Below are 23,350 nucleotides of genomic sequence, written 5' to 3'. Positions count from 1 at the left end.
CGCGCGGCCTTCGCCTGCAGTGCTAGGGGACCTTACCCGAAACTCCGTAGTTTTCGGCTTTTTCAAAAGCCCCTTCACTACAGAAGCAGCAAGCCAGTCGCCATTGCTCCTATTAATGAAGATAAGGGGGTATTACAACGTCAGGTGGCGAGAGCTGGGGAATTCCTAAGCGCGCAAGAGAGTCATCGAGTGACGGAGCGTCCATCGTGCAACGCGTATCCACGAGCTGCTTGGCTTGCCTACCCCCAGAGGCGCTAAATTGATCAGAAACGCTAGGCCTCTGTGGAATTAGCAAGCAAATGCGTCCGCTGTACGCTGCAGAGAGTGCTTTTAGGTGTCTTTGTCTGCAAGAACGGCAAGCCACACTTCCGTGGCCGCTGGTCGATGCGCCTTGGGGAATTGCAGGGGCTGTACTTTGCAGCTTCTTAGACGACGGCACATGCCTTCCTGTACGAAACAGTATTTTACGTGTCTAAGCGAAAAATTACTGTTTTCAGTGTTTGGAAACACCATTGTACGCAAGCTTTGGGGAGCCGGATCCGTTTACCCTTTTCGCTGCCCGGTGGACTTCCCAGAGGAGGGGGCGTCCTTTCTGCCAGTAACCGCTTCTACAGGCATTAAGAGTCGATGCGTAGGGAAGTTTAGAAGTTTGTATTCTTCGCAGCAGCCAAAAAGTGTAGGAGGCCCCGGCAGTCGTGCCATAATGCAGCGCTTTCCCAGCGAGTCGCCTCGCTCAGCGCGCATGGCATACGGCCAAGTATAAAGTCAGCGCTTTGGGAGTTGCTCTTAGCCTACCTGCATTGACTCTAATGAAGCCACCATGCTTCTTGCATCAAGGAAAGACTTGGTTTTCTGCTCATGAAGCATGCCAGCACCAGCAGCAACAACGACGATGGCCGCATGCGTGATCCTGGTCGGCCTACTTTTTCTGGGGGCGCATGCGTTTGATACCCCGAAAATCAATCCGAACCTTGTCGTCATGTTCGGTAGGTCCTGCTGTTCGACCTCACGCATTCCTGGGGGTTGAAACATTCCCCCCATTCTGGCGTGAGCCTTAGCATCGATTCAGCGGCCTCATGATGGGCGATGTGTGTTCTTGCAACTGTGCATTGATATTTTTGAGGCAGTATCCGATCGCCGTTTCCTTGTGCCGCTTCCGCAGGCTTGAGGGAAGAGGCCCTTGAGGAGCTCGAGGCCTCTGGATCTCTTAAGGCACTGCCCCTAATTGGCTCTTCCCCCCACGTTCTGTACAACAAAAAAGAAGTGGGCATCGAGCTTCAAAAGGACAGCTACTGGAAATGCACCACCGGTCAGTCTGCTCTAGGCGGGTGCGCAGAGAAGCTGAGGAGGGTTTGGCATGGCGCGAGTGCTGAAGGCTTTGAGGGCGATAGTGGGCTACGGAAGTCGACGCTTTGCATGCGGAGGACCGGAGTGTGGGGCTTGGTGTTCAGGTCGTTGGTTTTTGCGGGTCGAACTGTCCGAATCCGGACCCGTGGAGGCATTGGATCCGTATCCGTTGGCTTCTTCTGTCGAGTATATTGACAAAGCCACAAACAAGGGCATGCCTCTTCCGTCCCTGCTCGCTTTGCAACCCCTGAATCCTCTCGCCTTCTCTCCCTACGCCCTCACGAAGGACGGAAATAGCCTCAAGGGCTGGAAGGGGACGCTGGCGTGCGTCGAGGAGGGGCAGCCGCTGCAGCTATTCGAGGGATGGCCTATGTTTATCACGAGTAAGGCTTCCTATCGGCTGCTGATCCTGACGGATGCTCCTTTTGGCAGCTGTCACGCATTGCTGCTTCCGCAGTAGTCGGGGCGGCTGTGGCTGCAGGCTCTGCAGGGAGGGCCTGTCATTTTTCATGCGCGCTTTGCGAGCTTCTCCCCGCAGAATATGACAAAGCGTCATGGCATCGTGAGGTGGCAGTACTCTCTGTGTTGGTCACGGAGCCGACGTGGGACCCCTCAGCCGAGCCGTCATTTTCCCGGTTCAAAGACAAGGAGGGCGTTCTGATCCATTTAACCCTGCAAGTTCGCCGTTCGGAGTCTCCCGTAGAGTCTCCTGAGGCTTCCCCTTTCGTTTCAAGGGACGCTGTTGAGGCCGAGGAGACTCCCCCCCTTTCCGAACGCCCTACGCGGGGGCCCTTGGGAGGCGAAGTGGTCACGCTGTTTAGTCTCATGCAAAACAAGTTCAGAGACAGCTATCTCTCGAAGAACCAGTGGATAGAGGAGCTGCGTGGACGACTAGAGACCGGAAGGGGCTGTGTGTTGCACAGCAGCAGGAGCTCTTTGGCGCAAGAGCAAATCGATGCAGCGGACACAGAGGCGCATTGGGATTACAGCACAGAAAGCTCCGAAGAGCAGGAAGATCTTTCTGAAGGCGCAGGATGGGGGGAGGTTGAGATGGAGGTTCCCCCTTGGGTCGCTGCACCGACAGGCAAGAAACAGGCTAATGCCACCAGAGAAGGATACGTCGTATGGCTTAAGTGCCCTCAGGCTCCGGCTATAGTCCAAGTCCCTTTTGGTTCGTAATCGCGTCCTGCTCCTCACCTGCAAGCAGTTTTCTTCCCGGCTCCCCATAGATTTTGGAACGTGTTTCCTCGCCTATGCCCCCTTGCTTCCTATCACGCCCTCCATGGGCTCTCCCCCCGCCGCTCTTCTTTCATAGCGTTCAGCGCAACGGCCACTCTTGGGCCTGTCGGGGTGTAGGACATGCATTAAGCAGCCCTTGCGTGCTTGTATACAGAGGCTGTGCTGCGGAGCTTGTCGCCTTCTCTGCGCCGTGTGGCATCCACGGTGTTAAGCCCCTATAAGCGATGGAAGGGCCCCTCCTTACTTTCCGCGATCTTCTTTCTCCTCTCTTCGATTTTCCTCTGGTCCAAGGAGGAAAGTCTTTCCAGGCTCGGGGTGCCCCTACACAGGATTCCGAATGGCCCCCTGGACGTTGTGGGGCAGTTGAGGTAAATTGCCAGCTAGGCGCAGCCAGCCAGCCAGAGGGCTAGATGCAAGCAAGCTCAAAATTACCCACCTGGCCACTTGCCGCCGCAGTGACTCAACGCGCATCTAGCTGCTCTAATTGGTTAGCTAGCTCGCTTTCAACTCTGCGTCTGATATCCTAGATGCGTAGCTATCCTTCTCAGTAGGAGACCCACAATGTGCACCCAGGCCGTTTGTGGATTGGATCCTTGTGTGGCCTTTTTTCTATCCCGTGAGGCAGATCAGTCTCTGCCGCATCCTTGTCACACCAACCTGACGTGGTGTCCTACGCATGTGAGGGCTCTGTGGCGTTTTTGCAGCTACGCGTCAGCGCTCGCAGGAAGTCGAGAGCCGTGGGTTAGCAGTGTTTTTGGAAGCTCTCCGGTGGGGGCCTTCTTCGCGCCGGATGGACGTTATTATCAGACACCTGTGGCTGCAACGTCTGTACCCCTGCGGCATCGCGCAAGGATTGTGGGAGGTAGTGTCGCATCTTCGTTGGGACTAGCAGCAGCAGTTATTGCGGGTATGGGCGTGTTAGCAACCACCCTCAAAGGCATTGGTCGCGTGGCCCTTAAGAAGAGCAAAGAAGTTGCCAGGGGTATTCTCCACAGGGCACCTTGGCGGAAAGGATACAGCCCACTCTTGGACAGATTGGCTCACGGCCTTTTGAAGGGGCAGGCGAAAGGCGGGGGAACGCGGCAGGTGCTTCTGATGGTGTTTGATTCTCTCGATCCCCCGACTGAACCTGAGGCCTTAACAGAGAGCTCTGCAGCCAGAACGGGCACAGATGGTGTAGTGCAATGGCTGCAGCAGCGGCTAGCTGCGCAGGTTGTCCTCTTGCCGATCAATGTGTTCAAGGAGCCTTTCGGAAGAAGGCATCAGATAGTCGTCAACACGCGTGCTCGGATGTCGGTGGGTGACTTTACGCGCGGTCTGCTACTCCCGCATTGCCGCAATCGCGTGGAAAAGCACCCTGAGCTCTTGCAGCTCTTCTCCCTTGCCCTAGCGGAGCCTATTCCTCAGGCTGCACCTCTGTCAGCCGCGTCGAATGCCGAAGACAACTACGCACTCGCCTTCAGTCCTGATGAGCCAACAGCCCGCGTCCGACTGCTTTCTCCTTCCCTCGCAATGAGCGAGGCCGTAAAGCTGCTCAATGTGTACAAAGGGGCCCACTTTATTGTGTCTGTAGGGGCCTCTTCGAGTGAAGGACTCCCTGGGGAAAATCCCAGCGGCCTCACGCTGCTCTCAGAGAATTCCAGCAACGCAAAAGTCTGGAGAGCTCTCACTAATCACTGCCTGGTCTTCAGAAAGAAGCCCATTGTCAGCATGGCTGCCGCGAGCATTTCGGTGAGTGTCTGTCTTGGGAAGAGGGAGAGTCTAGGGGGGTTACAGTTGCAGTTCGTGGCCCTTCCCCCTTCGCCGCGCAGCTCTCTCCTCCCGGCTTCCTGTACGCCTGCTACGAGAGTAGCTCTTCTTTCTTCGCAGTCTCAAAGGGACAGTAGTCTTGGGTTCCTCGTGGCATGAGGAGTGCATGTGTGTGTGTGGTGGCTGTTTGCAGATGCGGTTGAATTTGAGGCTGCCGCCGGTCCAAACGGAAAGCTGCGAGTGGCCAGGCTCCTCTCCTGGGGCCTTAGTAGTGCAGCACGTTCCCCCGGGAACGACTGTGAAACAGCTACTGGCTCAACTGCTGGAAGCCTTAAGGTCGCATGGCCTGCTGTCTCCATGTGCGGCACCACCATGCACCGAGCGCGCAGGGGTGGAAGAGAGCAGCGGTGCTGAAGCAGCAAGGGGGGCTGGAAGCGACGGCGAGCCAGATGCCACAGCAGCAAACGTGTCTCCCCCCATGGGCGGAGTCGCCTCCTCCGCATCTAGGGTAGTCGCAACAGCAGCAGCAACCCCCTTGCTGCCGGATGGCCTCACTGAGAGAGCTCTCGCACTGTATGTGGTAAAGGGCCATTCGGGAGGCGAGCGCCGTCCCTCAATTCGGGGGGAGCACTTCGGAGGTTCTTTGGACAGTAGGGTGACGAAATTATTTGCGAACACAGGGAAGGAAATCGACGCGAGGGAGAATGCGAAGGCAACGCAGCTCACGCGCGTCCCCTTCAGCAGCACCGTTAGAGACCTCCTTGACAACTACGGCTATGACGGAGTATCCTTTGGCTTTTTGGTGAGTCTGGAAGAAAAGCGCTCCGGCTCTTCTTGCCGTCTTCTCCATTAGAGAAAGGCCGTGTCCTGCAGTGGCACACAAGATTAGCTTCCCTTTCATCCCTGAGACTTTCTTGGTTACTGCCTTCTGGTGTGGTAATCAATTCGCGGAGAGGGGCATGCCCTTGTGAGCCGCACGCCGGCTTACCCCCTTGCCATTAAGCGTATTCTTAGCGTGGCCTTTTTTGCCTTTCTGCTTCTCTACATTTTTGATTACTGCCCCGTGGTTCTCTGCCTGTGTTGTGGCTGCGCTAGTCCTCCCAAGAGGGCGGGAGTCGCCATCAGCTGCTTGCGGCTCGCACGTAGCGGCCATCAGCACTTGTCCGTTTTTTGTTGGATTTTTTTACATGCGTGTCTGTCGTCAAGATGTTCTAGTTGTGGCTGTGCTGCTGCGTCTGTGCCTCTTCTGAGAGTGCTGCTCCGTGTCCTTGGGTACATGCTCGGGGTGTAGCAACAAAAACCTCGTGTCGCTGCTTCCGACTTGTGCGCTGCCGCAGTACTTGCCACACAGGGCAACTACGGAGGCAGACGAAGAAGAGCCTGAGTCTACCAGCAGCAGCAGCACTGGCGTGTTCATACACCCACTAGGCAAACATCTGGAGGTGCTGAGTGGAGCTACGTACAACTTTGCCACTGCCACCTTTAGCTTTGGGCCACACCAGTGTGCCTTGGAGCCTTCTCGCTCTCAGTTGTCTGCTCTACTCGCGACACAAGAGAACCAGTAAAAACAGCAGGAATAGCAGCAGCAGTTCTTTCCTGTTCAACACCTCAACCCTCTACACCCCTTGTTGCGGTGATGGGCTTATCCCCACGGATTTTGCGCTGGCCGGAGGCAGGCAGCCAGCCTAATTGGATGTATTCGAGCGTGAACGCAAAAACTACGTGCTTTAGACAACTCGTTACATTCACTGCTGTCAGTATTTGAGGAACGCCTGCAGAACTCCAAAGAGCCCCACCATACACATGCTGCAGTGTTCGTTCTTCTGGAGGCGCTTTTCTGTGCCTGCGTATCCACCTGGTGTATTTAATGTGGTAGTGCCTTTGGATGAAGCTGTGCTCCGCTCAAATGCCTACGGTCGAGAGATGCAATTCAAGTTGCAATCAGTCCTAGGTGAAGCTCGCCTAAGTATGAAACGAAGAAAGGAGAACTCTTGCTGCTCGCTGCTGCATGCATAATCCGTGCTTGTTACGCGGTGGGGCCTACTTGTTTCGCAAAGGCGAAACTCGCACCCCTTAAAGCTATCGCGTGATCCCGCATTCAAGGATTTTAACACAATCGTTAAGCGGAAGGCTTGTGTGCTAAGCCATCAGGTTTTCGTCGCCTGCATGGACGCAAGCAGTAGGTGCATGCACGCAGTGCAATGTAACCAAAACGCCTTGTGCTGAACTCGGTCGTGTTGCGGATGCATGCACCAAACAAAGACTTCAGTCTCTTCCTTCCGCTTCACAAGCACCGCAAGATACATGGCACTGTGATACTGCACATCCCGCTTCACGCTTCCTGCAGCTCCTCACCACGCTGCTTCTGCTGCTAGTCTCGAAGCCGCTTAACCATCGCGCGAGTCACCAAAAGTCTCCATGTCCTCGGGGGCCCCCCCGTCACCTTGGGCCCCTCCGTCTCTACCTTCCTTTCGCACTCCAGACAGCACGTCATCAATACGCAGCAACACAGCAGCCTGCGCATAGCAGCAAAATTTTTGCACCTAGATCAGATTTGTCCAACACCGTCCCTTCCCACAGGGCTGCCGCAGTGCACACGCAGCGACGTCTTTTTTTCATGCTCAACGCACATACACCCACATCGACATCCACACTCGAACAACGTTCGCTGTCCGTCTCATACTTACAGCCTCGATGGCAGCCTTGTATATCTGCTGCTTCACCGACAGGCAATCCCACACCATCTTTTCCTGCATGTTGCACAGCTCCCCCGTCTCTCCATCGACACCCATGCACGAGGCCTTGGAGTCTTCCAGCCGACTGTGTTTGGCTCGTAAATCCGTCATTACCCGCACTAAGGCAACACGCATACATATATATGCATGTATACATATACACATATATGTATGCATCAAATGTACGATCGAGGAAGACACACCTATACTAGGGTGCTGTATGCCGCTTAGCCTGTAAAGGAGAAGAGCCACTGCCAACAGCTCATGCATCCATGTAGCAGACCAAGCACCGCGCGTAGCAGTAAGGGAAAAGAGCATGCGCATGCATACCAACGTTTGCACCGCAGTTTTGCGCCAGAGTGCGCGGAATGACTTCCAGAGCAGCCGCCACGGCTCTATACGAGTACTGGTAAAGAGAATCAATGCCTGAAGAGGAAGCAACGGTCCATTTACGTAGAGTAATGGGATGATGGCGACATTTGAAAAAACACATTCTAGTTCTGTAACAGAGTAACTAGCAGGTGAGGCGGATAGGCGGAAGGAGAAGAAGCCGATGATCTTTTCACAGCGCGAATGACACCTCTTGGAAAATTCCCTGTGTCTCGCCACATCCGTCCCTTCTCCCCCCCTTCTTTTCGTGTCTGTCGATCTGTCTGTCTTTACACGTGAGTGCCATGTTCTTCCCTCTCACTCTTTGCTTTGTTGAGAAGGCGTGCGGCTACAGCCATCTCGGCTGCACCTCCTCCTGGAAGGAGCTTTCCTTCGAGGAGGATGTTTCTAGCGACGTGCAAGGCGTCCTGCAGATTGCTGCGGGGTCAGCGCATGCAGAGACATTGACTCCGAGTTGGAAAATACAACATGTACGGCACAGACGCCACGCGGTGAAGGAGACAAACAGCGCACACAGGGCACGCCGCAGAAGATGAGCGGAGCAGCTGTGATGAGTGGCCAAGGAACAGGCAGGAAGAACATGCACGAAGAGGTGTGTGTGGAACAGAAGTGATTAAAAAAACCTCATGCACAGAGAAAGTGCCAAGGCGGGGCGAGAGGCTTTCACAAAACAAGGAAAAAAGGGCAATTGGAAAACTAGAGCCAGATGCTGAGTGCGAGAAACACACGCGTCAACTATCTAGAGGCGTTTGTATTCTACACGTTTGTGGAACCTCACCGCTCAACCTCATTGAGAACATCCTTGCTGCCACCCCGAAGCACGATGGTGCATGCAGAGCCTTCTTCGCATTCTAGCAAGAAGGTAAAGTACTCGTCTCCTGAAGAAGCGAGCAAGAACCCCCACCCCGCCCCCCCACAAATATCGCCACAATTACACCCCGTTAACGTAGCAAAAAGGCCGTAAAGGCATCCATGCGCATGCACGCTCGAGTATACCGTGTGCGAAGTGTGGAGGTATGACGCTGCCTCCTTTAAACGGCATAATTCAAGCCACCCCGCTGTACAATGATGTACGACGTGTCTATCCAGATAGACAGAGCTGGGCAGCAGTTTCCTGCCAGCCCTTGCGAAAAAAAGCAGCACGACACACGCGTCCCCCTTCGCGCGTGCAGGGAAAGCGGCAGGCAAACCTCGCAGCTGCGGGTGAAAACAGGCAGGCGCTCACCAATTTTCTTGACTTGGAAGAGGCCACATTTAGTTCCCAAGTCCGATTCGAGAATTTCGTCTGTGCGTGACACAATGGTGGCACCGGTGGCTCTGCTGATTCTGTTGTTGTCTGTCTTGCGAACTCTCCGGATAACGCTGATCCCTGCCTTGACGAGGAAGTGTTGCGCTAAGTCTGAGACGCCTTTTTCAGTGATAACGACCGTAGCACCACTCTCAATGATGCCTTGACACATCGCATGAACCTCCTGCTCCTCCTGCTCCAGCAAACGTCGCCATTCGTCTTCTTTGGTCACCTCGACACTTGCCTGGCTCTCCCCCTTCTTGTATTCAAGAGGGCAGTCTAGAAGTAAAACCTGCGAAGCACACACGCACAGCGCCAGCGATTCCGCAGTGGCAACAGAGAGAGAGAAAGAGAGAAAGACGCAGCGTTAAAGCGTGGACCAAAGGAAAGAGGCAGGAGGCCCCATGCAGAAAAGAAAATACTTGGCGATGAATGAAACGCCGTGGAAGACGAAGAAGAGGAAGAGGCAGATGGTCAGGGAGAGAGTTGCGTTGTGCGCATGAGCCAGAACATGGGTGCACTAGCATCATCTGAACTTGCCTTTGGATTCTTTATCAGTCGCTTCATCTTAGGATGGGTAACGTCCTTGTTTATCATCAGGCCATTCAACATGCAGCTCTCTTCAATACTCCCACCCGGAACCTTTTCTACCTTGCAGTATCTCCTGATGGACACGAGGTGTGCATACACGGCAAATTACCGTTGAGAGCGAGCAAGAGCGAAGGGCACTATGAGAGTATTATTTAGACGCGGATACGCATACATACATACATATATACATGCATACATATATATACATACGTGCATGCACACACATGCACACAAGTACACACACAGAAAAAGACAGACAGAAAGAGAGCGCAAGAAGAAGGCAGACAGAGAGAGAGGACGACAGAAAGAAAACAGAGGGACTGGCCTCCTTCCTCCTCCTTGAATACTTTTGCTGCTCTCCCGTGCGGCTACCTCTCTCTCTCGACCCCGCATATTTCATACATCCCCCTTGGCATATACGTTAACGCATGCACACCCTCATGGGTGGGCTAGAAAGGAGAAGTGAGGGTAAGCCTGACTTGATATCAATTTCCGTTTTGCCTGATGGCAACTGTCTTGCGATCTTGCGAACGGCTTTAAGGGCCATGGAACTGAGAAGGCCTTGCCACCGTGATGCGAATTTCGTGTTCAAGCACGCATCCAGTGTCTCTACGACTTTGCTGTCGTCCGAGGTGTCTATACACCTCGACAGTTCATCAAGGAACCCCAAGGCATCCTCTAGAGCCCGCATGAATCCGCGAGAAATGACAGCGGGATGCAGCTGCTGCTTCTCTAAGAGATCCACCGAGCAAGACAGAAGCTCTCCTGAGAGGACAACTACAGATGTGCTTCCATCCCCGGCCTCCTCATCCTGTGATCGAGACAGCTCGATCATCGTCTTGGCAGCAGGATGAGCGACATCCACCTGAGTACATGAAAAAATTTCCCCCAGGCCCACACCCAGACACCGCGCGAAGAGTATTAGCAGCAATTCGGACTGGAGTGCAAGAGTCGCGCAGCAGCGGCCTAACGAAGGTGGAAAACGTGCGACGAGAGAGCTTCGACAAAAACCAGGTGCGCGATAACCACGTTTGTCACGCCAGCAGATTTCTGCGTAGCCTACTTCGCGCAAAATGGAGTTTCCATCATTGGTAAGAACAATGCCGCCCATAGGATCCAGAAGCATCTTCAACATCGACGATGGCCCCAGTGTAGTCCTAACGATATCTGCAATCGCCTTGCTAGCCTGATCGACCCACGCACACGCTTCGAATTAGATCCCGCCGTTCTGAAGCCTGCCACTTTGGCCTCTCTCTATGGCAGAGGAAAGCAAGATCTGAACCCTCGTGTCTACTCGCTCGCTGCAGAGGGTGAAAAGGGGAGACACATCCCTTTCCCCGCAGGCAGCATTCCTGGAGAACCAGACCAGCTCATGCGATCGGCAGGTGCCGGAATACACTTGGACGCATGAGCATGCATACACCTGGACGTGCAGATACATACATATATATATACGCCTACCAAACACGCATGGAGAAAGGCATGCGCACCTGGATGTTGGCTAGCTGCGCCTTGCGCCCAGTTTCGCGTTTGGTATTCTGCTTGAGGACGAGAACGGGACCCCTTGGCCGTATCATTGTGTTTGCAGGCTTCCAAGGCACGGGGTGACAGCGTCCAGAGATGCAACAATGGAACAGACTCCTGTATCTGGTGGAGTTAAGGGGCCAGAAAGGCAGCACAGAAAAGCTGCCGAGAGGGCCCGGGTTTCAACGTGATTTGAATTCAAAAGACAGTCCACAACTGGGTGTCGGCCTCGCGGTCCCTCGAGCAGAGAAGCAGACGGAATTCGCTAAATATAGAAAAGAAGACGATTGGAGACAGCGGCCGCGTCAAGAGAATAAATAGTGCCGCTGGGGTGTGTTGGCAGAGAGTTCGCGAGGCGCGTATGGGTTGTTCCGTTGCTGCGCGGGCTGCTGCTGCTGCTGCTGCTGCCAAAGACACGAGACGCCTTCTTGCTGCAATTCAGGGACAATTAGCCACCGTTTTCTCCTCCTCTGTGAGTTCCTTCTTTCGCACCAAAGAGGAGCCTCCCCACGCCTCGCCTCCACACACAGCCCCGAACCCCCCCCCCCGGGCCCAAGCGCATGCTGCATTCTCCTCCTCTGCATAGCGCCATCCAAATCCGTAATTTTTGTCTTCTCCAAGCATGCATTCCTGACTTGAACAGGACTCCTAAAACGCACGGAGAGGGCTGGCAAGGGGTCGAATGCGCAAAGGGTAGAGTCGCACATGTTGCTTTCTGGGAAGCGTGCTGTGCTCGACTGCGCGTCTAATGCCCCTTACACACGTGCGGGATGCCTAATGGTAAGTGCGCGATCGTGTGGTTAGGTTTGCAGTGCGGGTTCTACAACCAATAGCGGGCTCGCTTGGAAGTGTTGTCCGTGTATGCAAAACCGTCGTACCGCCTGCCTTCACCTCTCAAGGATCCCTGCAACTTGGATACACAGCTGTATAAGGGGTGACAATCCGCATCTCTTTAAAAGAATACGCTTTCTTTTACCGCTGTCTTGAGACCCTGTTGTCGTGGGCACTAATGCAGGGGTGTGTGAAACGTTGCGTCTTGTGTATGCATAGACCCCAGCTTCCCACAGTAACTCTAGACTGAACCTGCTACATCGAAATAGGAGTCGGTTATGAGCCTACTCCCTGGTTAGGCTGTTCATACAAGCTATTTGTTGCCAATTAAGAGTAATTAGCACCCTAAACCACAAGGCCACAAGCGCCCTACTCGTCGACTTAGCTGCGATGTGCACCTGGGAGTGAATGTTTGGGCGCAGTGTAGCGTACCCTAAGAGTCTTTTCTCCTGTCGTGATAAAATTCCAGGAGGATGCTAATAAAAGGTGAAGCAGCTATTCGCGGCGGGCGGCTCGCGATTCTCCACTGAGTATTGTCGTGGCCTTTCACCGAGAGTGTCCTCCATGTTATCCTAGGAAAGTAATATGCTTTCAGCGAACTCTCAGCACGCATACAGACTACTGCTTGCCTAGAGTACAGCTGCACATCCCTGAAACTAAGTATGAAGAGCCGGCTGTGCCCTCTAAGTAGCGCAGTTTGTCAAAACCCGAACTGTATACTCTCCTACAGTCATTTCACATTGAATCCTCAAGGAACGCAGATCAAGTGGATCACATTGGACTAAAAGTAGTCAGCCATATACACCCAGCTCCAAAGTCATCTCGAGCGAAGCTGCCCCAGGCACAGATAGTGCTTGGCTAGCAATCGACCAGGGCACACCTAGTGTTTAGATAGCAACTTAGGAGTAGTGCTCTCTACTACTGCGAATGCCGAGGACACATTGGTCAGCTTTCTCACTAAAATACGGAAGATTCGAAAAATGCCAGGGCAAGTGCTGGATACAAAGTGACGCCTTCCGAGAGCCCCCGGCCGGCCCTCGTACCGCCATGGAGAAAATGACGCTTTCTAACCGAGTCCTCAGGTAGGCGAACCGGAACCAACATCCTTCACAACAACTAGCTATAATGTGCGTGTTGGGCAAGATGTACGATTGGTTTCCCGTCAAGCCTACAGTCATCCTAAAGTCCCCAGTGCCTTGCAGCTCCCCCATGGATATCCTACACCATTCCTTGAGAGTTGCTCCACTCTTCTCTAATCCAGGCGGTGCGCATACTTGTTACGGTTCAATGGAAGAGCTGTCTAGGGCAAGGCCCCTAGCGAGCACTCTCGCTCAAAAGAGCTAATGAAATGCTCCATCCAGGGTCTCTCCAGAGCACTCAACTCCCGACTCAATAAAGTACATAGAAATTTATTGAAGCTCTCTTTTGAATAGCTTCCTCCCTCACCTGCCTGCTTTTCTGCGGTTCCCCTTACGACGCGCAGCTAAGGTGCGCGTAGCTGCACCCTCAACGCACACTGAGCATTTTCAGCTAGCTTCACAAACCATCTTGCGCGCACGCATACAATAGTGCGGCTTCTTATATGGAGCAGAGCACACTCTTCAGGGAATAAGATACATGAAGAAAACAGCCAAGTATTCGAATCTCTACATTACTAGCCACATTGAACTTAGCTGAACCCAAAGCTGTCTATCCTACCCAGCCAAACGCCTGTTGCAGACAAGCACGCTTCGCGCCTTCTGTGCACTTGAGTGGCTCACTAGGCGCCACTCTGTACGACAGCATACCGTAGCTAGCTATAGCAAACCACAATTTCGCCTGTCAAGGGGAGGAATCCCTCCCATGATGCAACTCTTCCAGGTGCGAAAATACCATCGAAAGAGGCGCACATCGAAGGCATAGAGCCCCACCCGACACTGCAGGCTGTATGTGTATTTCACCTTGCTAAGGGATTTGAAGAAGTGGTGCCAACGGCTTCACGTGAGCTAGATGTTTCTAAGTTCCTGTGCAAGTAAACAATTTTTAATGGCACTGCTGCCGCCTTGCTCGAGTGATTGGCTCCTGGCGTCTCTACAAGGTTGCAGAGGTGCACTAATCCATCCCACCACAGCACGGTTTGTCTCCCAAGTATTCACTGCTCCAGCAGCCTATTCGAAGTCGGTGACCCCTTGAATTTAGTACTGTAGGCCCTAATGTTGGGTCTTGCCACCTGCCCCGTGATGCAGCTCTGCATGTTGAAGATTTCAACGGGGTGTACTACCGACATTTAGCACCCGCAAGCAAAACTTATTCGAGTTCCTCAAAACACTTTAGCTAAGTCAGCAAAACGTATGCCTTGACTGTCTGATACTGCTGGAAATAAGGGAGGCAGCGCTCTGTCCTCCACGCTGCAAACTGCATTTTCTGCTGCTGATGATTCTTCGGCTGCAGTGTCAGTGTTGGTGTATACGTTACAGCCCACACTCAGGTCCGATGTGTATTTCTGCGCCTTGCTCCTCTTTTCTTTTGATGAAGCGCGGAAACGATTTTCGAGAAGTACCGTATGCACTTGTCAGTGAATAGTTTGTTGCCGCGGGCTGCTCTCTGCATTGCCTTGAGTCGATGCAGCTCTTCACTGGCCTCCTCTAGTGCTGCAGGCGGACCTGTTCGCTGGAGCAACAGCAGCTGATTCTCAGTAGCTGCTATGCCCCCTTTGAGCACATGATCTGCCTGAGACAGCTGCACGTGGTGCTGCTTGCAGGCGTCATGAAATAAACGACTGGTCAAGACTTCGCGCTCTAATGCATCAGTAACCTCCCCAAATCTGAGGACTCGAACACACTTATAAACCGTGGCATCCACTCCTCCGACGGCCCCAAAGAGAGAGAGCACAAAGGCTCCTCGTCCGAATGCGCGCAAGGTAAATACGCGTTGATCGCAAATAATGCCGATTTGCCCGTCGGGGCTCATGGCCTGCAGCAAACAAAGCACCGAATGAGTCGGTCAGTCCACGCGACATGTACATACACTCGGTGCGGGCGCACGCACGAGTTGGCGCTCATGGAAGAGCAGCAAGAATCCCATGAGCAGAAATATAAATATACATATTTATAGCGAACCTGAGCGCTAAAGACGCGATCCGCGCGGGGTTCTTCAAAGTCCAGCTTGGGTGCAGCGCAAGAGGGGCCCTCCAGGGGAGGATGACAGGGCCCCTCCTTGGGGGCCCACGCACTGCCTTGGAGCCATAAAGGGAGGGCGGACGAAGAAGATACAGCCGAGCGCAGAATGGAGACGGATGTTACTGCTGAAAAAGACACAAACGGGCATATTGGAGGGGCCTTGGCCTTCAATTCTCAGCGAGAGGGAGAGACAATTCGTGAAGCATGAAACTAGGACGTACAATAGAGGGACACAGCGGATTATCGCAATAGGCAGAGCCAGACAGAAAAAAACATGCAAAGTTGAGCGCGCGGTGACAAGCCTAGAGACAAGGCCAAAGAGGATATCCGGAAGTCGCGAGCGTCCCTGCCAGCCATCCAGAAAGCATCAAGGAAGCTGAAAGATCAGCAAGGATGAAAAGGGGCACTTGATTCACCGTTGGGCAGTGCCGCGTAGGGAATCTCCCCTATATCTGTTCTCCAAAAGAAGGCAGGACCCCAAGGATTTCCCGACAACTCCACACCAAAGTGAAATAGGAGATGGGCGTTGCTGTACTGCCCATAGTTTACGAATAGCTGAGAGGCAGGAACGCGAAAAGAGGCAGGCCACAAGCTTGCGCATGCTGCTATACAGGCCCTAGAGGCACCCAGTGCATCGCATGCAAAATACAGGGCCAAGGTGTCTGGTCACTCAGGCAAATAGTGTGAAATTAAAGACTTTCCATATGGTAGCCGTTAGTTAGCGTATACGCGGAGACGCCGCAAAACGCTTTCACGCGGAAGAAATATCATTGACAGGAGTGTGCAAGAGCAAGGAAAGGTCTCTTTTAAGAGCATTCTTGGTACTTCATGGCTTGGAGTTCACATAAACTCTAGTATGGCCCACGTTTTCGCCGCGTCGTATATCCCGAGGAGCCCTCCAAACGAGGCCTTCTGCAGAGGTTTCGTGCTGGATTGCCCAGTCTGAATTCCTGAAGCAACAAGCATGCAGCAGCACTAGGCGGCAGAGTATGCCCATGAGAAGAAAGATCCTCTCCATCACTGATGTCTGCTGCAGGGGCGTGCGATGCTTGCCGAGCGCTACTCAGCTTAAAGAAACACCACCAACACCATATATCAAATGTCAAGAGCAGTAACAAGAGAAAGAGCAGCAGCAGCAGCAGGTCCAAAAAGATTGCTTGGCTGCCTGACCAGTGGTATGCTTGAAGCTCATCAAGAGCTGAGACAGCGACATGTCCTTCACCATCCCACACACTCCGAGCGTGCACCAGGGAGACAGCCATCTTGATGTCGTCCTGTGTTGCGTCTGATAGCTCAGCGGCTAGGGAGCCTCGGACTAAATGCAGCAGTTGTTGCTGCAGATGTTGCTGCTGCTCAGCCTGGTGTGGCAGCACTAGAGACAAGGCCTTCCACAAGAACGGCCCGAAGTAAGGCGCATTCCGCTTGTTCGTGTGTAGCAGGCAGCCTGAGGCTGCTGCTGCTGCTGCTGTCGGCTCTTGCATCCGCAGATGCCTCAGCAACAGCAACTCCTTCACCAAGAGGACTGCCAGCAGTTCCTCAGAGCTGCACGGCGTGAGCTGTTTCTGCTGCTTTTGCCTAGGTCTGCTGCTCTCTAGCAGACAGTTGTCTCTAATGAAGGCTGGAGCGTCTGCAGTTGACAGTAGCAGAGCTCTGGGTAGCCGCAGCAAGGGGGCCCCTCGGGGTGTATCCTCCGCTACGATCCCTGCGCCTCTTGTCGCTTGCTCCCCACATTGAGGACTTCTCTGTCTCCACACCTCCACAAGGTCCTCCGGAGGGGCCTCAACGTGGGCCCCCTCTTGTACCACGCCTATAATAAGGCCAGAAAGAGACTTCGAAGATGGCAGAAGCCACGCTCCGTCTGCTGCAAGCTGCTTTTGCAGCGGCACTCCAGGCAGGAGCTTCCGCTGGATCCCCTCAGAGGGTCTTTCCTGCGAAGAGACTCCCTCCCCCTCTATGGAAGTCTTGTATGCTGTTCCTGCAGCAGCAGCAGCACCATAAGCCCCTTTGCCTCTGACAGCATCAGTAGTCGCAGCAGCAGCATCTGCAGCGGATGCATCATTCGCGGCAGGTCCCAAGATGATCTGCTGCTGAAGAGGTGGTCGTGGTGGTTGCTGCGCAGTGTAATCCAGCTCCAGCGTGTTTCCATTTGCGTGTAGCTGCTGCCCTTGCGGCCACTCTGCCTGTGAGCAGTAGCGACTAGAAAAAAAAAGCCTCGTGAGGGCGTCTTTGTGCTGCAGGAAGACGACAGCGGAAGTAGCGGCAGCAGCAGCCACCAACACGAGCACCAGCAGCATGATCGCCCACCTCCGTTTAACAAAAGAGGAGGAGGCCAATGCCTCCGCATGGGAAGCAAAAGCAATGGGGCCCCCCGGATACGTCAAAGCCACATGCTCGACAGGATCATGCGTATTTGGGAATGCAAAGCAGGGGGGGGGCCTACAACAAGGAGGAGGGTGGTCTCTTGACGAGCCACTCGCCATGTTCCCACCATTTGCTGGAGTCGCCAGGCTGCTCCGCGTTCTTCGCGAGATCCCCGCTGTTGCAGCAGCAGCTGCTGCTGCGAAGGCGGCCGTATCCTCCGCAGCAGCGGCTTCGCTGCTTTGCTTGCAGAGAGTCAGTGCCCCCGATCGCCGACGCATGACAGTAGCAGAGCCAGCCGGCTTGCTAGAACTAGGGTGTTGCTGCGCTTGGGGAAGCTCCTGCAGGAGTTCGTCTGAAGACCCTCCCTTGCTGCAACGCGTCGAATTGCCCCTGCTGAGAAGTGGGGCCGTGAATCCCCCCTTTGCCATTTTCGGTGTCTTTACACCCTGACTGACCTCGTTTGAACGCGCGCACCGTAGCAGGTTCAAACGAGTCCCCGTGGCTGCAGCCGCTTGCTCGCAGCAACTGGGGAGATGCATTTCTCCTCGATGCATGCGCTGCAGCTGGCTGCGCTGCAGCCGCGGCCGTTCAACTCGGCCTTCGCCCTAGGAGACCACTGGTGGGAACGGCGCAGCGTGTGACGCCGCCCTGCACAAAGCTCTCGAGATCTATTCGACGTCCTTCACCTTTGAACGCCTTGCTATTTTCCAAGCCCAACAAAATATTTGTGTCGGAAATTGCCCGAAATAAGGCCAGCGCAGAGGTTGTGTGGGCCCCTATGCACCGACGCCGATTTGAACGGGCTGCCTGTAGGAGGCTGCAACGCACGCGGCCGCACACTAAGTGCGCTTTTGAAAAGAATTAAGTGGAAGGACACGCAAAAATCGTATATCTGCGATGCATAAGCAGTGAAAAACCTTTCGCCACTCGCGCTAGTGCTCCTGCCCTGCTGCCTCTCCCGCCGGCGCGGCTGCTGCCGAGGCGAGAGAGGGTCTTTTAAGACCCCGTGGCTACGTCATGTCTGCAGCCCTCTCTTTGATATTGTTGGCTCAAATTGCGCGAAAACTATCTAATCGTCAAGCACTATACAAGGAAGGCTGATCGGCATAATCACGACTCCTGAGGCCTGCTGAGAACACATCTGGGGTGTATCCCAACAGCGAATGCAGTACTGGGCGTCTAATGATGCCCCCATGTGCACTTTTTTTTCCACCTCTGCAACTCAATAAACCCGTCGAATCGGTTTCGCTTTTCGCTCTATCTCTGACACCAGCACCTATAAGCAAGCGGTTTGACTGTTCTTTCGGCGCTCCTAGATACGACGGATTCGCGTCTTGAATACGCGCGTTGAGGCACCGATAAGTAAACAATTAACATACGCAACACAACACCTGACGCTACACAGTGCGCTGCAAGAATCGGCTGTGACATTCCAGGCTCTGCAAGCAACATTGCACATTCACGTACATCCGCCACCACTCTGCAGGGTCAGACTAGCAGGGAAAGCTGAATGCGTTGCACCCGGGTGGTTCGTTACAGAGCTGCCACCCTGTGCCAGGTATACATCCCGTTCATGATACTGTTCAGGAAGCGAAGCTAGGCCACGGAGTGCGCATCCTGCCCCCCATTTTCCCCCAAAGAACTTTTTAAGGTCCTGTCTTGTCGACACGGCTCGATTCCGGGGGCGACCCCTCTTCTTCTTCGGCCGTCGGCAGCTAAAGACCTGTACTGCAAGATGTCTTGCTTGGGGAGCAGCACCGCGCCTCCTGAAGCAAAAGGAAAAGAGGTTAAAGACGTCAAAGAAAAGTACACATCACGTACAGGAAACGCGGCGTGAGCGTAAGAGCAAACAGATACATCTTTTCAACTCTCGCATTAAAAGAACTTATCCACCAATTTCGGTACACTTCAGCACTGCTTGCAAGGCGCTACCTTTTTTGCGCACCCGGGAGCAGCTCGCTAGCAACTACCTGACTAGCCCATTGGCTAGATGCCGATTCGGTTACTAAAAGGCAGACGAACGACCACGAGATCAAAACGCAGTAGAGTGTACTGAATTAGAATTAGCAGCTGACAGGGCAGAGAGCACTGATACCAGCTAGCTAGCCGTTGATTTCGTTTGGGAGAACGCTTCGGGGTCTTGACACTCCTCCAGTGGGGAGTCATCAAGCTCCATCACTTCCTTCTGCTGTTGCTGCTGTCGTTCGTCGATGGCATGTTCCTGCTGCTGATCATTGCTGTTGGATACAGATTCAGGTGCCTGTTCAGTCGTTTTGCACGGCCTGCCCTTCTGGGCCCTGCGTTTATTGGGGGGGGGGGCCCCTTGGATCCCCCCCGTAGCACTGGGTGTCGAAGATGATTTACCCTGTCTCCGTCTGCTCGCCAACTTTTCTGTTGCCTTGGTCAAGGCTTCCTGCAGCTCTTCTTCATCGAGTTCCCCGTTTTCGTACTTCGCCACAAGGCGCATATATCCAGAATCTGTCAGGCCATCTGTGTAGTTCGGACGAGGAATCTTCCGACGCTTCCTTGACTTTGCTAGCCAGTTCGTCTCCCCTCCTTCCGAATCACCTGCTGCTGTCTCTGCCTCAGCAGCGGCAGCGGCTTCTGCTGCTGCTGCTGCTTCTGCTGCAGCGGCCGCCGCTAGCACCCAGTCTGGCAGCTCGCTTGCCTTAATGATTCGACTGCGCTCCTCTAAGAAGTTCTTGACCTCTTCTTCTCCTGCCGCTGTCATGGGTGGTGTCGTAGGCTGCTGCTGCTCCTGCTGCTGCTGCTGCTCTCGCTGCTGCTCTTGCTGCTGCTGCTGCTCTTGGGGAGTTTCAGGAGTCTCCTCTTCCTCCTCTTCTTCGGGGGGCTCATAGAGGGCCTGCTGCTCAACAAACGGCTGGCTTCGGTCCGCCTGGAGGCACAGACCTTCATCATCCACCCCGAACAGCTTCTTGTCGTACTCGTTAAACCATTCAAACTCCTCCTCTGACCGACTCAAAATCCGATTAAGCTGCGTATACACCCCACAAGAAACGGAAAACCGTCAACCCCAAATCAAACGGAGCCAAGCACACACACACATATATCTATATCTACATACATACATGTATATATATATATATATGTATCCAGAGATATAAGAAGCATCGTTTGATCATTGAAAGGACTCAAATCGATGCCACTAACGGCATGTAGGATCTCCGAAAGATGACAACGTAGCCGAGTCGAAAGCCTCAGCTCGCCCGGATACATGTATGTATGCATATGTATGTATGCATATGTAAATATGTATGCATATGCATGTATATGTATGTATGTATACGCATTTAGGTAGGTATGGCGTACAACACGGACCTGCAGAGGCGTTGTGGCTTTTGCGTCGGTCCCTGTGCTTTTTCCGAGGAGAAGAAGGAGACGCAGCTTCTCTTCTCTGGTGTCTTCACTGGACTTGTTGTCGAACATCCCTGCTTGAATGACCTGAAGTGTATGCGCATGCCACAGAGATGTCTCGCGGCACTGACTCCTGTTGTTAGCAAACATTTACAGCTGTACATGCCGCTTCGTCTACGGCCTCTCTACCTGTAGTGCCTTAAATCCCCCTTCCGCCCCCTCCTCATTTTATAAGGCGAATTCAACTCCCTTCTCCGCAGCCTTAAGCCTTCCCGTCAAGCCATTGAAATCTCAAGTTCGCTAATACTAATCAGCGTGCCTTCTGGTCAATCGACAGCTTCTTGTTCGCCCTCTGCAAAATGACTTCCTCCACGCCGCTAATCGTCACGAGGCGGAAGACCCTACGAGCGAAGCAGAGGCCACACAGACAAGGCGGCTCGCAGAGTTCAAGAGGATGCGGCAGGCAGGCCTGACTAAGACGCTATCACAAAGACATCGAAAAAGGCGATGAAACAATGGGGTCACATGAGAAGGCGCAACCGGTTCAGGGAAGAGCGGCCTTGAAAAAATCAGGCTAACATGCTCCTCATGAAAACGGAGGCGAGAGGAAAAGCCATCAGCGGCCTAACAAACAACAACACGAGGCACGCTGCATGCCGAGGCAGAACACAACAACACGAAGAGCCAAGACAACAAACACAAAAATAAGTTCATTTCACAGAAGCGCAAGCGCAAGACAAAGCAGCCGTAAGCTGAGAGTACTTCTGCAGCTGGGAAGAGACGCGTAAAGAAAGAACACAGAAGAAAAATACAGCAGCAGTTTTCCCACTTGACTTGTTTGGTTTGTCCAACTCTGTGCGCCCTGCACATTGCCTGTAGATCCTGATGCGGATTAAAATCGGAATCAAAAAGAATGACGGTGTCTGCTGCTTGGAGATTAAGTCCTAGGCCTCCAGCCCTAAGAAATAACCGCATACGTTTTTTACGTATATATACCGATATATACTGGAACCGTCCACACGCACCCTCCTTCCCCCTAAGCTGAATTTAGAGCTATTGATCGGTGTAAAGGGTGTATACATTAGGATCGGAAGCATCTCTACAAGCATCAATCATGCTCTATCTCTATAAAGGTGTGTGCCTCTCCACCGCAGCGAATTCTGAAACGCCTCATTTGCATACACTGCCAGCTACGGGAACACTGCAATGGCTTCCACTTCTGCCAGTTCCTTCTGGCAGCGCTACTGTAACTGTGTCTGCCTATAGACACATACATAACATATATATGTATGTAGATGTACACATGTTATTCGCAATATACTCAAGAAGAACGTGCCTGGTAGAAAGCATAAAGACCATCGCGTCTTCATTCTTCTGGTTGAAGGAATCGATGCGCTCCTTCCTGCACAGAAACCGTTCAAAAGGCGCAGCAATACTTGCAATGAAGGCAGCGGCACACAGATGGTGGCAGCAGGCGCACACCCTGGTTAAAGAAGAAGAAACCGCTTGAAAAAGATCCACTGTAGCGACAGCGCCGAGTCAGACGTTTGCGGCTCACCGTTCTTGGAGTCCGACAGATCCGTCTAGCCGTTCATGTTTAATACCCCGCATGTCCAGATAGTCCGCCATGAGGTCCAAGACTTGCGTCATCTGCGAGAAGATGAGCGTTTTGTGTCGGAAGTGAATCAGCTTTGGTAGCATTCTGTCAAGGCATTCAAACTTTCCGGAGGCAGTCACGAGGGTCTCGTTCAAGCTGTACTCGTCCACGAACAAGTAGGGGTGATTGGCGATCTTCCGCAGCTGCATCAGCGTGTTGTGCAAGCTGCGCTTGCTGAAGAATTCTCGAGCTGAACTGCGGATATGGACACAAATATGCCCCACACACCGCGACGCACAAGCAGCTTGGGGGAAAACTCAAGGCAAAGAGAGCACGAAGCGCGAAATGAGTTTCGCGCTTCGTGCTAAGGCGGGGAAGCATCTCAATCTGCCGCCCAACTAGCAAGTTTCGGCACGACAATGAACGTAAGGTCCATAAGATTAAGCGTAAAAGGACAGACCTGAGCCCTTTGTCTTGCAAGTTTTTGTAGACAAGGCGTTGCCATTCGGTTAGAGGAATGTGAACAAGGTACTCCTTCTTTTCTGGCATATCCTTCAGTACGTCCTTCTTCACACGGCGCAGCAGAAAAGGCCTCAAAACTGCATGCAATCGGTTGATCACCAAGAGCTGCTCTTCCTCGTTCAAGAGAGACCCACCGGGGGCCCCCCCCTCGGGGCCCCCCTCGACGCTCATCCCGTGAACCTCGAATGGCTGACTGAACCACCTGTGCGGAACCAGGGGCACGCGCCGCGCGGAGGAAAAAAAATACCAATTAAGAAAACTTTACACAGGAAAATGCACACGAAGAAATGGCAAACAGTGCTGAGAAACAGTCTAAAAGAAAAAAAAAAAGAAAAACGTCTCATGATCCAGAAGAGCAAAGCGCCACACTTCTTCAACCCGCACGGCAGCAAGGCGCTTTTTGTCCTTCTCTCGATGCCCCTCCCCTCCCTCCGCCTCACTTTTCAAAGTCGTCTGCACATGAGAAGATTTTGGGAAGAAGAAAATTCAGGAGAGACCACAGCTCCGTGAGGTTGTTCTGGAGGGGCGTGCCCGTCAGCAGTAGACGGTGCGACGCGCAGAAGGATGACACAGAAAGATGGAACTTAGACTTGCTGTTTTTCATTCGATGTCCCTCATCGACCACCAAGTGCTGTCACGCAAA

General features: G+C 53.3%; 4 protein-coding genes across 4 annotated transcripts in view; 1 reads left to right on the top strand and 3 right to left on the bottom strand.

Moving 5' to 3' along the window:
• The first annotated feature begins 865 nt into the window (after positions 1-865).
• LOC34623279 lies at positions 866-6,100 on the top strand. Its single transcript, XM_026337595.1, has 8 exons — positions 866-986; positions 1,163-1,309; positions 1,452-1,730; positions 1,886-2,518; positions 2,741-2,954; positions 3,291-4,317; positions 4,529-5,137; positions 5,822-6,100. The coding sequence occupies exons 1-8, from the start codon at positions 866-868 to the stop codon at positions 6,098-6,100; spliced, it is 3,309 nt and encodes a 1,102-aa protein (XP_026193380.1).
• Positions 6,101-6,722: 622 nt separating this feature from the next.
• On the bottom strand, positions 6,723-10,916 carry LOC34623280 (T-complex protein 1 subunit gamma). Its single transcript, XM_026337588.1, has 10 exons — positions 10,830-10,916; positions 10,403-10,525; positions 9,819-10,204; positions 9,289-9,412; positions 8,686-9,040; positions 8,239-8,338; positions 7,762-7,877; positions 7,401-7,496; positions 7,023-7,189; positions 6,723-6,851 (listed from the first exon to the last, which is right to left on the bottom strand). Exons 1-10 carry the CDS (start codon positions 10,914-10,916, stop codon positions 6,723-6,725), a joined length of 1,683 nt encoding a protein of 560 aa, XP_026193373.1.
• A 3,241-nt stretch (positions 10,917-14,157) lies between these two features.
• On the bottom strand, positions 14,158-17,332 carry LOC34623281. The gene is made up of 6 exons (XM_026337594.1): positions 17,138-17,332; positions 16,023-16,756; positions 15,718-15,802; positions 15,269-15,407; positions 14,793-14,977; positions 14,158-14,646 (listed from the first exon to the last, which is right to left on the bottom strand). Exons 1-6 carry the CDS (start codon positions 17,330-17,332, stop codon positions 14,158-14,160), a joined length of 1,827 nt encoding a protein of 608 aa, XP_026193379.1.
• Positions 17,333-19,311: 1,979 nt separating this feature from the next.
• LOC34623283 (nuclear protein STH1/NPS1) overlaps positions 19,312-23,350 on the bottom strand; it is a 5,310-nt gene continuing 1,271 nt past the window's right edge. The window contains exons 2-9 of the mRNA XM_026337593.1: positions 23,148-23,338; positions 22,646-22,909; positions 22,147-22,440; positions 21,925-21,990; positions 21,418-21,546; positions 20,908-20,989; positions 20,553-20,675; positions 19,312-20,208 (exon numbers count right to left, since the gene is read on the bottom strand). Of these exons, the coding sequence (XP_026193378.1) occupies positions 19,312-20,208; positions 20,553-20,675; positions 20,908-20,989; positions 21,418-21,546; positions 21,925-21,990; positions 22,147-22,440; positions 22,646-22,909; positions 23,148-23,338 (2,046 nt within the window). The remainder of the gene's footprint in view (positions 20,209-20,552; positions 20,676-20,907; positions 20,990-21,417; positions 21,547-21,924; positions 21,991-22,146; positions 22,441-22,645; positions 22,910-23,147; positions 23,339-23,350) is intronic.

The sequence above is a fragment of the Cyclospora cayetanensis genome, unplaced genomic scaffold (genome assembly GCF_002999335.1).
Source record: "Cyclospora cayetanensis isolate NF1_C8 unplaced genomic scaffold, CcayRef3 CcayRef3_contig_191, whole genome shotgun sequence".
Taxonomy (NCBI): Eukaryota; Apicomplexa; class Conoidasida; order Eucoccidiorida; family Eimeriidae; genus Cyclospora; species Cyclospora cayetanensis.
Note: the sequence above shows the minus strand (reverse complement) of the source record. Positions and strands in the feature narration are given on the sequence as shown.

Excerpts from the sequence above, each read along its gene's own strand:
- LOC34623279 (XM_026337595.1), top strand. The coding sequence starts at position 866 with ATGCCAGCACCAGCAGCAACAACGACGATGGCCGCATGCGTGATCCTG. Across the intron at positions 987-1,162 it reads GAACCTTGTCGTCATGTTCG|GCTTGAGGGAAGAGGCCCTT; the intron begins GTAGGTCCTGCT and ends CCGCTTCCGCAG. Across the intron at positions 2,519-2,740 it reads TATAGTCCAAGTCCCTTTTG|AGGCTGTGCTGCGGAGCTTG; the intron begins GTTCGTAATCGC and ends GCTTGTATACAG.
- LOC34623280 (XM_026337588.1), bottom strand. The coding sequence starts at position 10,916 with ATGATACGGCCAAGGGGTCCCGTTCTCGTCCTCAAGCAGAATACCAAA. Across the intron at positions 7,497-7,761 it reads CCTTCTCAACAAAGCAAAGA|GCATTGATTCTCTTTACCAG; the intron begins GTGAGAGGGAAG and ends CTTCCTCTTCAG. Across the intron at positions 6,852-7,022 it reads ACAAGGCTGCCATCGAGGCT|GCTGCTGTGTTGCTGCGTAT; the intron begins GTAAGTATGAGA and ends TGCTATGCGCAG.
- LOC34623281 (XM_026337594.1), bottom strand. The coding sequence starts at position 17,332 with ATGGCGAGTGGCTCGTCAAGAGACCACCCTCCTCCTTGTTGTAGGCCC. Across the intron at positions 15,408-15,717 it reads ATATACGACGCGGCGAAAAC|CTATTCGTAAACTATGGGCA; the intron begins GTGGGCCATACT and ends CCTGCCTCTCAG. Across the intron at positions 14,647-14,792 it reads ATCGCGTCTTTAGCGCTCAG|GCCATGAGCCCCGACGGGCA; the intron begins GTTCGCTATAAA and ends TGTTTGCTGCAG.